A 15,975-nucleotide genomic window follows, 5' to 3' on the forward strand; every position below is an offset into this window, starting at 1 on the left:
TTTTAAACTAGACGTGACCGGGGCGGCAGATGAGACAAGGACAGAGGACCAAGGTCACCCAGTAGGAGGCTGCAGGGCTTCTACTCCCAACCCAGCTCTGATTCCAAGCACAATGTTTTTGTGTGTGCCTCGGGAGAAAGTGACAAGGTCTCCACGGAGGAGACGGGTCCCAGGAGCCCAGGACCATTGGCGACAGTAGCTTAGCACGCGCGACACCGGGAAACCACAGCTGCGCGCCGCCGGCCCCGCCCCCTCGAAGCCCCGCCCGCAGGTGCGCTCGCCTCGCGGGCGCGCTGCCCGCTCTGCGTGCGCCAGGACGCGCGTGGCCGAGCAGCGGGGACGCGCGCGCTGGCCGAGCAGCAGGGACGCGCGCGCTGGCCGAGCAGCAGGGACGCGCGCGCTGGCCTAGCCCGCGGTCTCGGAGCTCCGCCCTCAGGTGCGTGCGGCAGGAGGCGGGGCGTGGCTTTGTCTCCTCTCGCGAGCGCGCTGCCGGCGCCGGGGGCGCGCGATTGGGTGTGGGGGCGAGCGGCGGGGGCGCGCTTGCGGGGCCGTGCCTTTACACACATTTCCCAGCGCAGTCATTTGCTCGGTGTCCTTAGACCCAGCGCTTCGAGGCCTAACGGCTGTGCGGCGGCTGCGGCGCTGAGGTGAGAAGGGCGCGGAGGTCTGCTGCGCTTGAGGCCTATTCCGGCGGACTGGGGGACCGGAAGCCGTGTCTGGACCCCCCACCCTGCCCCCGGAGTGAGGGGTCGGGGTCTGAGCTGTGGGGGTGCAGCGGGCTAGGAAGAGGTAGAGGACGCGGGTCGCCTGCTGTGGGATTGCTGTTGCAGCCTCCCCCCCCCCGAAAAATAAAACGATGTGGGCGTGTGGACCCCTGGGGGAGGGGAGGGGAGGGGAGGGGGGCGCCGACAGGGACCCCAGCTTGAGGACGCTGCAGCTGAGTGGACTTGAGTCATTTCCATCCTCAAAGCATCGTCGGAGAAGGAAAAATTGTTGCCTCAGTTTCCCCCGCTGCTCCGTGGCGGTCGGAAGTGAGGGTCCGAGCGCGTTAAAAGGACTTTGATAATGCGCTTATCTCGTGGCCCGGATTTTTGAGGGGAAGATAGCCTAATTCCTAAAGCACAAAGAAAAGCTCCGGGAACTTCCAAAGTCCCAAGTAGTAAAAAGATGGAGCCGAGATGCCAACGGAGGGGCCCCTGGCTCTTCGCTGTGGTGCTGTGACCACCGGGGAGGTTCTGCAGGAGAGAACACTGTTAGGACCGTTAAGGCTTTGGGGCTATTTGCATTAAAACGAGACTAAAGAGACATTAATCCCTCAATGTGTGGTGGTTAAGGTTGCGTGCTGTGGAGGGTGTGACACTTCAGATGGGGTTAAGTATAGGGAAATCTTGCATTCAGGGTAAGAACAAACTTGATGCATTGCATGTATGTGGTGTCTTTTAAATTCCAGATGCTATTCTTTGTGCCACAAGCATCAAGATGAATATAATCTTTAATACCTGTCCTTGAATTTGAGTAGTTACATAAAAGGATTTCATAATAGCGTACTAAATGGTAATCTTTACTAGTTTTGAATTAGTGAATAATTGGTTATATGGATGTCCTTGCATTTTTTTCTCTTTCAGCAAGAAACACTGTCATAAAATTTAGGCCAAATCATATTGACATTAATATTCCACCACACACAGTAAATTTTAAAACGTTAAAGAAGAAAGCATTCATAATTTGTCTCCTGTTGTGTTAAAAGGTGTATTTTATAAATTAAGAAGCCAGCAAAGTAGTTGGGTAGGAAGTTCTTTCAAGTCATGTGCCACATAGGTTCTTAACCTGTCCTTTCAAAAAAAAAATCCTTAATTTAAAAATATAACTAATTCCAGATTGCATGTAAGCTCTTGTGTTTCAGCGTTCTGATGGAAACACTCTTCAGTTTAAACTGAAATGGTACATCGTTGAAATGTACATTAGGCACAGATGGTGGTAGGTAGATAGAATGTGGAAAAATTCTTTTGATTGCTTCTGTTTACTCAGTGAAGTAGGAATCAAGGGTATATTCTGAGGGTGATGCTAGGGCTAGAGCTTTAGATGGTTTTGGGGTCCAGGAAATGAATGGACTAGTGAAATACGATTGCCAGGAAATTAAGGAATTACCCTGTGGTGTAAAAGTTCTGTAGAGGACAATAGAGGGTGCTGTCTGTGGGTAAGCAAGACATGGCTGCCTAATTTTGCATACTCCATGTCTCACAGCCCACTTCCAGAATTTGTCTTTACAGTGTCATGGAGGACACACACCAGTTAGGACCCTTTGCCTGGTATCATTTTGTCTTATGCTTCTGCCATACTGCAGATATCTGTTATTTACATTTTGAGCCCTTTTGGAGTCTAACTTTTCCATAGTTTTCTCTCTGCCTAGAAATTCTTTTTCACTCTTTTTCAAATCCTTTCCCCCAAACTGCAATTATATTCAGTTTTATTTATTCAGTGTCCACTTTTTTTGGCCCTGTAATGTTTGATGCATAAATCTTTCAGTAAATGTTAAATGAACATAGCACTTTTCTCATCTTCTCTCCTGTCTCCTTTAACTCATAGTAGGAGTTAGCAACTTTTTCCATAGAATGAGGTGGTAAATATTTTAGGGTTTGCACACTGCAGATGTCTGTTTCAGTAACTGTTCTTGTGACACAAAAGCAGTCATAGACAATACTGAGACAATGAATGAGCCTGGCTCTATTCCAGTAATGTTTATTTATAGATGCTGAAATTTGAATTTCATGTTATTTTTATCTGTCATAGGATGTCTTCTTTGATATTTTTTCCCCCAACCATTTAAAGATAGAAAAGCACAGTTAACTCATGGGCTGTGCAAAACAGGCTGTTGGCTGGATTTAGCCCGCATCTCCTCCTCCATTTTAGTTTGTAGACTCTTGATTTATAAGGAAGGCTTGATAGATTTGCTGCAAATTTTTGGATTTAATATTACTACTGCTGGTAGGAAAGCAAATTGAAATGAGTCTTTTTTCATTAAGGATTTCATGGTCAAATTCAAGATAAAGCATATAAAGAAATAATAATTATGCAGTAGGGCAGCTATACTTACAGTTCACAGTGCGATTTACTGTGTAGAGAACAAAGGCATGGTAAATAGTTTTGTTTGAATTTGACAGAAGTGACCTCAAACAGTCAACTTTTGGAAGTGGGGAACATATTTTCAGCTAAGAGCCTTTCCGAGAATCTTTCAAGGTGATTGATCACATCTCTTACCTGGATGGCTCTAACATCAGAATGACTCAATTTCTTTATTTTATAGGATAGAAGCTTAATTTATTCTTCAAAGAAATAAGCCTAGGTTTTTTTTTGTTAAGTCTGTACATGTAAAAAATAAATTTAAAATTTCAAGGTTATTTTAACCTGCTTCATAATACATAGGATTTTTTATTCCACAAATATGTAGTGACTTTTAAAGCTGTGCTGTGAGTTATTTTACTAACTAAAAATGTTTGATGGAGATAATAGTAGCATTAGATAAGTGATAGATTTTTTTAAGTTAGGCTTTTTTAAGAAAAGCACTGCTTTTAACAAATGCAATAACTAATCATGATAGGAATTTCTTAGATTTAAAAAATACTTTATGGTTTTCATCTTTCTTAGTTGAAACATTCTAAATTTTTCTCTAAAGTAGTTTTTAAAGGTTATATAAATTTTTTATTTCTTTTAGAAATTCCTTTTAGACATGTTCCATAGCACATGGAATACAAGAATTACTATTTCTTTAACAAATAAATTAGTTTTTGATATTAAATTTGGATAATGTAATGCCTCATTTTAATTTTAAGTGAATTATTAATACATTAAGAAAGACGACTTTAGAGGACTTTCAAAAATATCTTTTACTAGTTACTAGATTTAGTGTGAATTATTTTATTCAGGATATTATTTATCCAGTTAAATAAAAAAATTTTCATTAAACCTTTAGTCGTGTTAGGTGTTTGAAACTTACCTAATAATCATTTACAGACCTACAAAAGACTTAACATGTTCCCCAGGTATGCTGTGAAACAATGGAAAGTAAGTTAAATATTATTTTTCATAATGTATATCTTTATTTTGGTGTCTGCACTCTTATTTAGCAGTTAAGAATTGGCTTTGTCGAAGGGTTTTTAAAGAATTGCATTGGCAAATCTGAGTTGGAACCATATCAGCTGTGCTGTGATCTTGCATTAATTCTGTGATTAGTAAACAAACTCCTAGATGTTCCTATTTATAGCCAATGTTAAAGTTGAGGCAGGCCAAGCAAACTTTTACTGCTGTTTCCTTTCAGGTCTTTCAAACACCACCATGTAAGGCTCTAAAGTTTGAGAATTACAGTCTAGAAGGAAGACAGTTAGAGCTCTGTGCTAAATAAGAGGTTTCTGTGTGCCCAGCCAAAGGCGCATGAGACATTAAACCCTTCACAGATGTACCATTTTATTATTCTAACATTGCTGCCTATTTTCAGATATACAGTTTTTATCAGAATTTGTGGGTTTTTCTTACCCATAGGAGTTGTTCTTATCACAAGACACTCTCCATTCATCTTTGGGTGAGATCTTCAATATAGAGTATTGTTCTTTGGTATTCTCCTGCCTTGACTCCTAAGTAGCTGGGACTACAGGCACTCAGTGAGGCTCGGAGAGAGGATTTTTGTGATTACTCCACCAGTGTTGAATTGTAGGCATCTTTTTTTTTTTTTAATTATTATTTTTTCTTTCTTCCCACCTTCTCCCCAAAAGTCAAATATTAGTTGTCAGAGACAATGTGGTACCAACACTTGAAGAGGCAACAAAATATTGTCCCAAACACATAATTTCTTGAGAGTCTTTACAGTAGAGTTAGTACTTCACAATTATGCCTGGCAGTCCTTGTTTGATTTCTTCCTGCAGCCCTTTCCAAAATGGTTCTGCTTAGACTTAGACACTGTGGGCTGTGCTGGTGGGGAGGGGGGTTGAGAGTATGGGTGATTGAGTCACTTTTATAAAACCTGATGGCAGCTTTAAAGTTACTGTTTAGATGAACATTAAGCTTTAAAGGTTTATAAAGAATCAATATTAAGAATGCTTCATTCTTTTTCAGTCAGTCGGCCAAGCTGGTATTTCATGCTGTGAAGAAAACTAGCCATCAGCTGAGTTTTCCCATTTTGAGAGATTTTTTTTGTTTGTTTTATTTTAATAACTAGAATAGAGGGAAACTCAATATTATTGAATTTTAGTATTTTTACATGATTAGACATGCTTTTGAATAAAAGAAATATCAAGTTGTTGACATCAATCATAGTACTGATTCATCTGTATGCTTGTATAACAGTTTATACTATAACATCGTATTCTTTTTGTCTTTTTGCCATCCATTATGGGGAGTGCTCTTGACTCGGTCCTCATTCTAACTCATTAATTTGTCTTTAGAGGTCATTTACCCTATTTATGGAGATTTTTATTTCTGTTAGTCTGTTACTTCATTTCCAAGTTTCCTAATTGCTATTTCCTTCCCCATGAATGTGATACTCTCCGTTATTCCTTTGTGGATATTAGTTAAACTGCTTTTATGTACACTAGTGATCAACATTTGTACCTGCCATTTTCAGTTTTACATGTGTTAATTCTTTTAGCCATTTTAACAACCCAAAGAAGTGGTACTATTATTACTCTTATCTCACAAATGACAAATTTAGGCATGAAAAAGTTGAATAGCTTAACTATTAACACAGCTGTTAAGAGGCAGAGTAGGATTCCTGTTTGTTGATTTGGCTTCAGAGGTCACATTCTTAACCACTGTACTAAAGCATTATTGCTTCCTGTGTTTGTTGATTTTGGGTTATAAGAAATAAAATATGAGTCTAGCTAGCTTAGTGAAAATTAAAATAAAGTGTGATAATAGTAGGGCATTTCCATAACCCTAAGGAAGAAAGTTAAGTTTTGAGCACAGTAAGTATTGACTTTAGGAGAAAACTTAATAGCAGAATGAATGTATGTTCTTAAATGTTGTCTTAAGTGTAACTCAGTTTCTATGACTTGCAGTGACTGGTTCTCTTCATTAAAAATTTCATACTGCAGAAGAAAATGCAACCAACACAGCTCAAGTGTTAGTGGAGGCCATGGAAGTGTTTGCTGGTGATTTATGTGTATGTTGAGGTGGTGTGTAGGAGGGATTTAGTTCTTTTTTAAAAAGCTCTGACTAGATGTAGAGTGGACTGCAGTCTAATGAACTTCAGACAAAAGCTATTGGTGACTCTAATGTGAGTTCAGGAATTAGTTCTCAAGGAAGTGAAAATACTGTGGATCATCAGCTATTCTATGAGGGATCAAGTAGGTAAAAGTGAAAAAGTAAACATTCAGCGTTGAATTTGAATTAATGATTTGTTATATCTAGTAAATCACTGTTTCTGCAGACAACTTGAGAATGCTCATGCTTTGTTGGTTAAGTGTTTCTGTATCCAATTATCTTTGAATGAATGTGGTTTTTCTTCCTTTTTTTCTTTTTTTGCCTAAAGATGTTTATCAGTCTACTCTTAAACTGCTTTTGTTTTGCTGTTTTTAATTTCTACATTTAATATTTTTACAGTATGTCTAGTTGTTTACCTTTTTTACTACCTAAGTAAAATATATTGAAAAGATAGAAAAACATAAAGCAAAAGTTACCAGTAATGCCATTGTTGATTAAAAAATAAAATTTTCTGGTCTTCTAATCTTTTTTTCTGTGTATATAAAGAGGATTCTTATTTTAAGCCAAACTTTAATTATATATTCTTATTTTTTGGATAAGACAAATTGTCTCTAAAAAGTTGCTTGCTTTTTTATCTAGTTGGAGAAGATATTGAGCTTGGAACAGGTCCTTGTTTTAGAGAGGTCATCAGTGGTTCTCATTAGGTAGGTTTGTATAAAACAAGGCAGCACTAATTTCTCTGAAACAAGGTTTAACAGGATCTTTGTTTATCTCCACCAAGCTGCCCTTTCAGTACCTCTTGGTATGCAGAGATGCTAGGTTACTAGGATAAGCAAATTTGCATAGGGACCAAGAAGAATTGACCTAGACAGAAAGAGTTCCACAGGCCTCCAGAGTTGAACACACTCTTGAAGACGGATATTGGACTGTGATAGGTACATGATTTAGATCATTGTTTTATTTTAAAAAAGTAGTTTATTGAGGTGAAATTCATTTCTACTACTTCTAAGAAAAAAATTCTTACCCATTAAGCAATTTCTCCTCATTTTCTTCTCCTAATAATTCAGTTTCTATGGATTTATCTATTCTGGAAATTTCACTTAAATGTAATCATGTAGTATTTGACCTTTTGTATCTGACCTCTTTTGCTTAGCATAATAATTTAGAGGTTCATCTACACTTTAGGATATATCAGTGTTCTTTTTATGATTGAATGATATTTGTGTGTTTACATCACACTTTAGTTACCCATTCATCTGTTGATGAGTATTTGGGTTGTTTGTACTTTTTGGCCAGTATATGTACTCATTTGAATCCCTGTTTTCAGTTCTTTTGAGTATATCTTCAGAGTGAAATTTTGGAGTCATATCGTAATTATTTGTTTAAACTTTTTAAGGAACTGCCAAACTATTTTGCTTAGTATCTGAACCAGTTTGTTTTGACATGAGCACTGTGTGAATATTCTATTTCTTCACAGACTTTCTTATAAGAAATTTACTCTCATTCCAAACATATTCTCCTGTAGGTATGCATCATCATACTCTGACTTCTTTCAAGATTTTTCATTGTTTTTGATCTTCAGCCGTTTGGTTACAATCTTTATATGCATGGATTCTCTTTGTCCTTTTTTGGATTCACCATCCTTTTTGAAAGCTACAGGTTTATAATATCTTGTCATATTCGGACTTTTTTTAGCCATTATGTGCATAATTGTTTTTGTTTACATTAGCAACTTTTCCTTCTCTCCTATAAATCTGACAACACAAAAGGTAGACACTTTATTATTGTCCCACACTTCTCTGTAGGTTACCTTTTAAAAAATTGTTTTTCTCTCTCATGTCCACATTGGATTTCTATTGATAAATTTTCAAGTTAACTGGTTGTGATTTTTATTGATGCCATTTTTCATTTGAGCCCACCCCAAGAGTTTTGTTTATCTTCTATTGTATTTTTCTGTTCTGAAATTTCCATTGGGTTCACTTTAAGTTTGTTTCTTTACTGAGATTTTCTATTTTTCATTATTCTCAAGCATGCTTACCATTGCTTCCTGAAGTACTTTTTAAAATAGCTACTTTTAAAGTTTTTGCCAGATAATTCCAAAATCTGTCATTTTGATGGTGGCATCTACTGTTTTTCTTTTTTAAGTAGAGTTTCTATTTTCTAAATGTATATTTGCCAAGTAATTTTGAGTTGTTTGAGAATTTGTGCTTTGTTTTAGTCTTATGGAGAATATTGACATTTTCTTTTAGTAGGCCTTCAACCTGGTTAGGTTCTAATTATAAGTTCCTACCCACATTCCTTGAAATGTGTTTGTAATTTGTTTGGTATTCAAAAGCTTTTGCAGTGCAGTTTGGATCTGTCCTGTGTTGCCACCCAGTGGCCTGTGTGTTAGTTTGGGTCTCCAGTCTTTGTTAACACAAACAGGATGAGATTTGTGTATGTTCAGTTGGGAGTTAATTCAGAAGGTAGGAAACAGCTTCTTCTGGTGCTTTCCTGAGCTCCTCTTTTATATGCTTTCCCTGCTACTTTGTGTTTCCCTGTGGTTGCTCTTTCTATCCTCTAGCTACAAAGCCCCATTACTTCTTCAGTTTCAACTACCACATCCAGGGGCCAGTGGTAGGAGGTACAGAAGAAAAGAATGGGAATTGGCTCAGCTTTCTTGGAACAGAGAAGAAGGTTCCTTGCCTCAAGAGTTCGGGCTGCATTAGGCTATTACTGTAGTCTCGTACTGACACCGTGACATTACTTGGGAATGGGGACACAGGAAAAAACAGAAAAGAAAGACTTGATATTTCTATGTTCTCCTTGAGCATTAAGATTGACTTCCTGTTCCTCAAGTCAGAGCTAGGGATTGTCTTCTGTAGCTCTCCCTGTGGCCTGTTGCCCACTTTTCAGGTTCAGTTTTGGGGATATCAAAAGAGAAAGTGGTAAGATCACTGCTGGTTTGGGGATATTTCAAATCTCATCTTTCCTTCCTTTTACATGCCATTATTTATCTTTCATAGTTGTTAGATTTCTGTCCCATGCATGTATTCAGGTAGGAGAATGAGCTTGGGATATGCTTAACTTCACTTTACCTGGGACTGCAGCATCTCTGCGTTATCGCCATTAAAGGAAATACCTGCTTTACTGTGTGCTTCAAGACTGATTTGTTTTCCCCTCTAGTAGGCTGGCCCAGAAAACATGGCCACTACAATTAGGGAGGTGGGAGTTTGGAGACAGACCAGAACGCTTCTATTGAAGAATTACTTAATTAAATGTAGGACTAAAAAAAGTAGCGTTCAGGTAAGTTAAAATACTTTCTTATGCCTTCTCACAGTTTATTTTACTTTGATATTTTCTGTCTATAAAAGAAAATTTGCTGGATACTTTTGAAATTATAATTTTACTTCCTTTACTCTAATTTGCTCATGAAGTAAAAGCTTATTGTGTTCATTGTAATAGCCAGGGGAAAATAACTGAATTATGCAGTACTTCTAAATATTAAAAATGTTAGGGATGGTTACTAAATATTGCTAACTTCTACACTCAGTACTCAGTTGTGAATCTTATGCATGTGTTCCTCAGCATCATGAGCTGCCTCCACATATGACTGTAGGACATCATGCCACGCTTAGTCCCCACACCCCCTATTGTCGTACACTTGGGATGCACTTGTCCAGGATAACTGCAGTTATCCCAGCATGAATTGCTTTTGCTGGAAGGAAGTAAGAGCTCCAGCTACCCAGATAGTAGTAGTTTCAAAGAAACTACTTGGGAAGTAAATTGTTACTGAAACTACAATCATTTACATAACAAGATAAAATCATAATTCATTCCTAATGAAGCCGATCACAGAACTTAATTGAGTGTAATTTTAGTAGTATAAATTTAATTATTAAAGTATGATTGACAATTCAGAATTGAATAAAGACATTTTTGTGGTATCACTATAGGGATATTTGGCAAGTTACTTTAAGTAAAATCATATAAGTAAATGTACTATTTTTTATGTTAGTAATCAAGATATTTAAATATTACCTTTTATGTTACTTTATTATGTAACTTGAGTCTTAAAATATTTCAGCAAAAATGAATGTAAAGGAAATATCGTGTAATATGCCTATTGGATTTGGTGAGATTTCAACACAGTAATTCTTTGGGGATACAGTTGCTTTTACCTTTTCTATATAACAGGATACCCTCATTCTTCATGTTTTTATCTTGGTATTATATTATTTGCATACAAATGTTAATGATTTTGCTGCCATCATTATATTTATAATTGCTTTGTTTCTTTTATTATAGGAAATTCTTTTTCCACTATTTTTTTTGTTTTGGTTAATATTGATTAGCATGATGCATCCAAATAAAAAATATGAAGAAGTGCCTGATATAGAACTCAATCCTTTGGACAAATCTATCCTGTCTAACTTAATTCTTGGATATACTCCAGTGACTAATATTACAAGTGACATCATGCAGAGAGTGTCTACTGTTCACCTTTCTGATGGTATTATGACCTTACATATGTATTTTATCTATAACATGAAGCCTCTTCAATATTTATCAGCTTGCTTTACTGAATAACATTTTTAACACTTAGAGATGTAGCCTCCCACCAAAGCATAATTTTATAAAAATATTAAAATCATTTAGTTTTGCTGTTTTTTTTTTTGTAAAACATTAATTTAAATGCTTGATGCATATTTTAAAATGTATTTTCATATTTTATATTTAATTCTTAGGCCACTTATAAATAATTTAAGTACATATCTATAAAATAAAAATTTTGAAGGAACATTTCCTTTTGATTCTGATTCATAATAATTAAGAAGCTAGAAATAGCTGATAAAGATTACAAAGCAGTAATCTTTTCATATTGTCAGGCCTATTTATGGAGGTTCATGATTTACACTGAGGAAGTACGTAATTTCAGAGTTCATGACTATGGCTAAGTACCTAGGTTTGTTTTGCTCTGTGTGTACTTAAAGAAGTAGACCAGAAAATCACGTAAGCAGTGGAGTTCCTGTGAATTTTATATGGCCATGAGAAAACTTAAAGCAAGAACTTCAGAAAGTGACAGGAATGTTTATCCTATTGTGATTACACAATGAAATGCTGAATTGTGAAATGGAGATCAACGTGTTTTATGTTATGTAGAACAGTTGTAATTAGCTTCTAGTATACACCATCCGTTACTGGATAATGCATTATTGAGTGGATGATATTAGCTACAAAGGAGTGAAATAGCTTTCCTCCCATTGGTTTCTTTCTTAGCAGCTTATTTCTTTTGAATATTTTTATCAAACATGTATCTTATTAGTGTGTTATATTTGTTGATCAATCACATTAAGTATTAAGTAGCTTGGATAGCCATAAGAATTGAGCATGCAAGATTAAAAAAAACTCATTATCAATGTTGAGAATGAAATTCATTGATACTTTTGAATAGGAGAAGAGAATATAAACCAAGGAAATGCAAGTCAGTTTGTATTAACTTAGATGAGAAATTAGAAATACATAACTTGGAGGTGGGCAGCACTGGAGCTTGACCTCAGGGCCTCGCACTTGCTAGACAAGCACTCTACCGCTTGAGCCATACCTCGAAGCCATTTTTGGTTTTTAGTTATTTTTTAGAGAGGGTCTCTCGCTTTTGCTAGGGAACTCTCTTGGACCTCAGTCCTCCTATCTCTCCTTCCTACTTAGTGGGATTTTAGGTGTGAACCATCATGTCCAGCTTTTATTGGTTCAGATGGGGATCTTGCTAACATTTTGCTTGGGTAGGCCTCAAACCTCATTCTTCAGGATGTCTGCATCTTGAGTAGTTGGAATTATAGGCTAGATTTTTAAAAGTTTGTCTTTCTAATAGTAGAACTATCTTCTGAAAATGAATTACACATGCATGATGATAACATGACTGATAAGATATAGAACTAACACTTTATTCAGGTCCACCTTTACAGTTCTGGAAACTCACTAATATTTAAGTAATACTTTGTAGCTTGTAAAACATTTTCATGTTTGTTACTACTTTGTCTTCATGACAATCCAGTGTGATCAGCTAGATATTGTGGATGAGAACATTGCAGTTTGGAGAGTGAAATCATTTATCTGTGATAACATAGCTAATAAATGACAAAGTTAAGTACCAATCCTAGCTTCTTTCCACTTCATCAGGTATTCTGGAGCTTACCAAGTGAGGATTACTTGTTTGAAACAAAACTGCAAGAAAAATATTTAAAAATTTGCCTCAACCAACATGAATGATTATTCTGCTTATAATAAGCAATATTGAACAGTGCATTTTTTTTTGTTCAAAGAAGAGGTGTGTCAGTTACTAAAACACAGTTTCTGAGAATTAAAAATCTTTTTCACAAGAGAAAAAATATTAAAAAATAAAATATGTATTTATCACAGTCATAAGTTTTACTTTGAAATGTAGTGATCATTTTTATAATTCTGTTGCTGCCTAAAATCTTAAATTTCAGAGTTTATCTGAAAGTAATCCTGCTAGTCAATGGACTTTAAAGAGTGGTGACATATCAACACTATTCAGTATGAAACGTTAGTGTAAATCATTGAGATTTTGAGAAACAGCAATCTCTTGATGAAATATGATCATGTGTATTGTTTTACACTGTTCTTTATCATATTCATGACTTATGTATTACACTGGCAAGTAATTTATGTAATCAAATGAGAGTTTAATGTCTACAAGTACTGTACTTCTAAAAATCATTCACTATCTTAAAGTTATCTTCATTTTTTAAGAAGTTAGAGAATAAAAATGCTTTAAAAATACTACATTTATCAAATGTAATTATAAAATAGATCTTTATTGTAATAAACTATTTTAAGTTGTGAGTTAACTATCTTGTTGCATTTTGTAGTCATAACTACTGAAGAATATGAAAATGAAAAGAAAATGCTGGCATCCAGTCTTTCTAAGTCCAGCAACTTTGTGGGTGTGGTTTTCAAAGACTTCATGACCTATGAACTCCGTTTTTTTCCTGATAGAATTCCAGTGTCTTCTGTTTATATGGATTCAAGAGGTAACTATCCCTAAATAACTATGGAAGTTAGTTAAATGCATGTCTTCCTTGCTTACAGTTCATATGCATAATTCATGGAGTCCATTGGTGACATTTAACTGTACTTATTTGTTCAGATAGGAAAACTGCCAGGTGTAGCACAAAAATATTTTGTATATACAAATATCTAACTATACCTCTATATGTCATATAAAATATATTTATGTAATATCCATTTTAATCTTAATACAAAATATAATTTATAGTAACATAAAGCAAAATTATATCTTGAATTATGTTCACTTTCTAATTCTATATATTTTTCCTTTTTGTTACCATTTATTAGGTATGGTACAAGTCTTTAAAATCTCAAAGTCTCCCACCAATGAAATTTTACTAATTTTAGGTTTAAAACATGGAAAACAGTCTCCAGTTGTTTCACCCTATGAAGAGATATTTATCAACCATAAATGTTTATTGAAAATAGTAAAGTCACTTTAAACGCTGTACTTTTATGTATGGAATTTATGACTTGATTATAAAAAGCATTTATGGAATGCTCTTTAGACTTTTGCTTGTATCTGAATGTGTTTGAAGGGAAGTTGTTATTTCATGACTTACCTTAAAACAGAAAAGTGACTTATTTTAAGAAATTATGTTACAATCAACATAAATTTTTATTCACCTACCATTCAGTATTCTGACACATGTAATTTTATTTCAGTATTCCAAATAAGCAATCAGGAATCTTATAGGTAGGATAATACTGTATTTTCTTTGGTCCTGTAGAGGTTTATTGATTATGCTACTTTGGTAACCCTCTATATGTCATCTTTGGAAGAACGCACTTACATGCTGTACAAAATCTTGTATGTCTCACATTTTTGTCCCCTTAGCTGGCTGTTCAAAATCATGTGACGCTGCTCAGTACTGGTCTTCAGGGTTCACGGTTTTACAGGCATCCATAGATGCTGCCATTATACAGGCAAGTGTAACAAAGAAAGGAAACCAAGCCATATTTTAGTAATTACTTTCTAAGACTTTATGATTAGATTTGTTTGGATTGCTGTCAAATGTATATAACGTGACTTATAACTTCTTTAAGCAAAGGGATAAGGTGGAGGTCAGATTTTCTGATTTAATTATTTTTGAAGCACCCTTTTGCACCCTTTTGTCTTTTTTTTTTTTTTTTTTGGTGGTACTGGGGTTTGAACTCAGGGCTTTTGAGTTTTGTAAAGCACGTGCTCTACTGCTTGAGCCATACTTCTAGCCCTTGAAGCCTACTTTTATTTGATAGTTTAAAGCATAGGATTCAGCATACTATGTATCCATTTTATATCTTTATTGACCATAGGTGTTATTTATGAAAGAGCTATGCTTTCAGACTTTACCGGTTGAATACAAAGCACTTAGTTTAAAGAAAGTGACTATCTTTATTATCTTAATCGTAGTAGAATTTTTTGTTTAGCAAACATTTATCACTTATTTACCAAGCACAGTTTCTAAATATTAACCCATTGAATGTCTTATAGCCCTCTGAGATTGGTGCTGGTATTATCTCTATGTTAATATGAAATTGAAATTCGGAGATTTTAAGTAAATATTTGATACTCAGTGAATTAGTGATAAAGTAAGGGTTCAAACTTTGGCTTTTGAGTCCTGAATCTGTGCTTTAATACTATACTTTGCTACCACTAGGACTGTGTATTAATGTTTAAATTATGTTCTGAAGACATTTTTAGATCTAATCCAGTTTTCACATTTTAGTACAAAAACTAGCCACAAAATTTACTATTTAAAAAAAGCCTGAAACTTTATGTCAGGGCTTCATAGCACTAAGATGAAATCCCCTTTGTTAGAATTCAGACTATTGCAATTAATCATATTTCATTCCTGTATGTTCCTTATGCTTCTATATTTTTTTTCTTTTTGCTTTTTCTGACTAAAATTTACTATAAAATACTATAATTTCAAAAATGCATGCCAACAATCTTCTGTACTAAATTATATGTTCAGAGTATGTATGACTAGTAGTAAAGACACAAATGAGAGTCATATCTCAGCTTTTAGATTGTGAGACAGAAAATGACTACAGCAGTAATACTGTATTTAAGTAAAACCAAATGAGACGATGTGTGCAGAATTGTCGTATAAACTCTCACCACATGCTGTAACTGTGTAATGCTCTACTGCTCCCAACAGCATAGTGGTTTAAGGCTATGATAGTGAAATGTGGAGGGTATCACGTGATGGCATTACAGCACTTGTTTGGGTTTTTGCCAATGACTGACCATCCAAGCCCAAGCCACGCTGGATGAGTGCACGCTGCACATCTCACTTTAGGCATTCACTTGAATGTTGGAAGTACTACATAGCACAAATAGTTTTACTATTTTGTTCATAATGTGCTGCATTTTCCAATTTAAAGCAATAGAAAGGCATGCTGTTTTTTAAAAAGAAAACATTTTAAATATAGTCATAGGAATGATAGCACCAAAAATAATCGTTTCTAAGATCCTCAATTTTGAAGGTGTATATATGTTAAGATTCCTGTAATTGTCTGCTTAAGATAATAATTATGTAGGTTTATTTTTTTTGACAGAATTGATCAAAATTTGTATATTCCCCAACATACACATTTCCAGAGTGAATTAAAAGTGATATTCTACTTTATATCATGATATAGTGGTCACTCATTTTACTTCAAATGTGAACCTTTTTGAGAATGTTATTTATATGAAGTTATTTTCTAAATTTAGAGATATGATAG

General features: G+C 35.5%; 1 protein-coding gene across 2 annotated transcripts in view; it reads left to right on the forward strand.

Annotated features, from left to right (window-relative positions):
• The first annotated feature begins 519 nt into the window (after positions 1-519).
• Positions 520-15,975, forward strand: part of Abca5 (ATP binding cassette subfamily A member 5) — a 64,302-nt gene continuing 48,846 nt past the window's right edge. The window contains exons 1-5 of one of the 2 annotated variants that reach the window (XM_020183458.2): positions 520-647; positions 9,358-9,477; positions 10,480-10,684; positions 13,065-13,226; positions 14,102-14,190. In XM_020183458.2, the coding sequence (XP_020039047.1) occupies positions 9,376-9,477; positions 10,480-10,684; positions 13,065-13,226; positions 14,102-14,190 (558 nt within the window). In that variant the 5' untranslated portion in view covers positions 520-647; positions 9,358-9,375. The remainder of the gene's footprint in view (positions 648-9,357; positions 9,478-10,479; positions 10,685-13,064; positions 13,227-14,101; positions 14,191-15,975) is intronic. The other variant, XM_020183460.2, reaches the window with a different exon arrangement.

Source organism: Castor canadensis, chromosome 11 (assembly GCF_047511655.1).
Source record: "Castor canadensis chromosome 11, mCasCan1.hap1v2, whole genome shotgun sequence".
Classification (NCBI taxonomy): domain Eukaryota; kingdom Metazoa; phylum Chordata; class Mammalia; order Rodentia; family Castoridae; genus Castor; species Castor canadensis.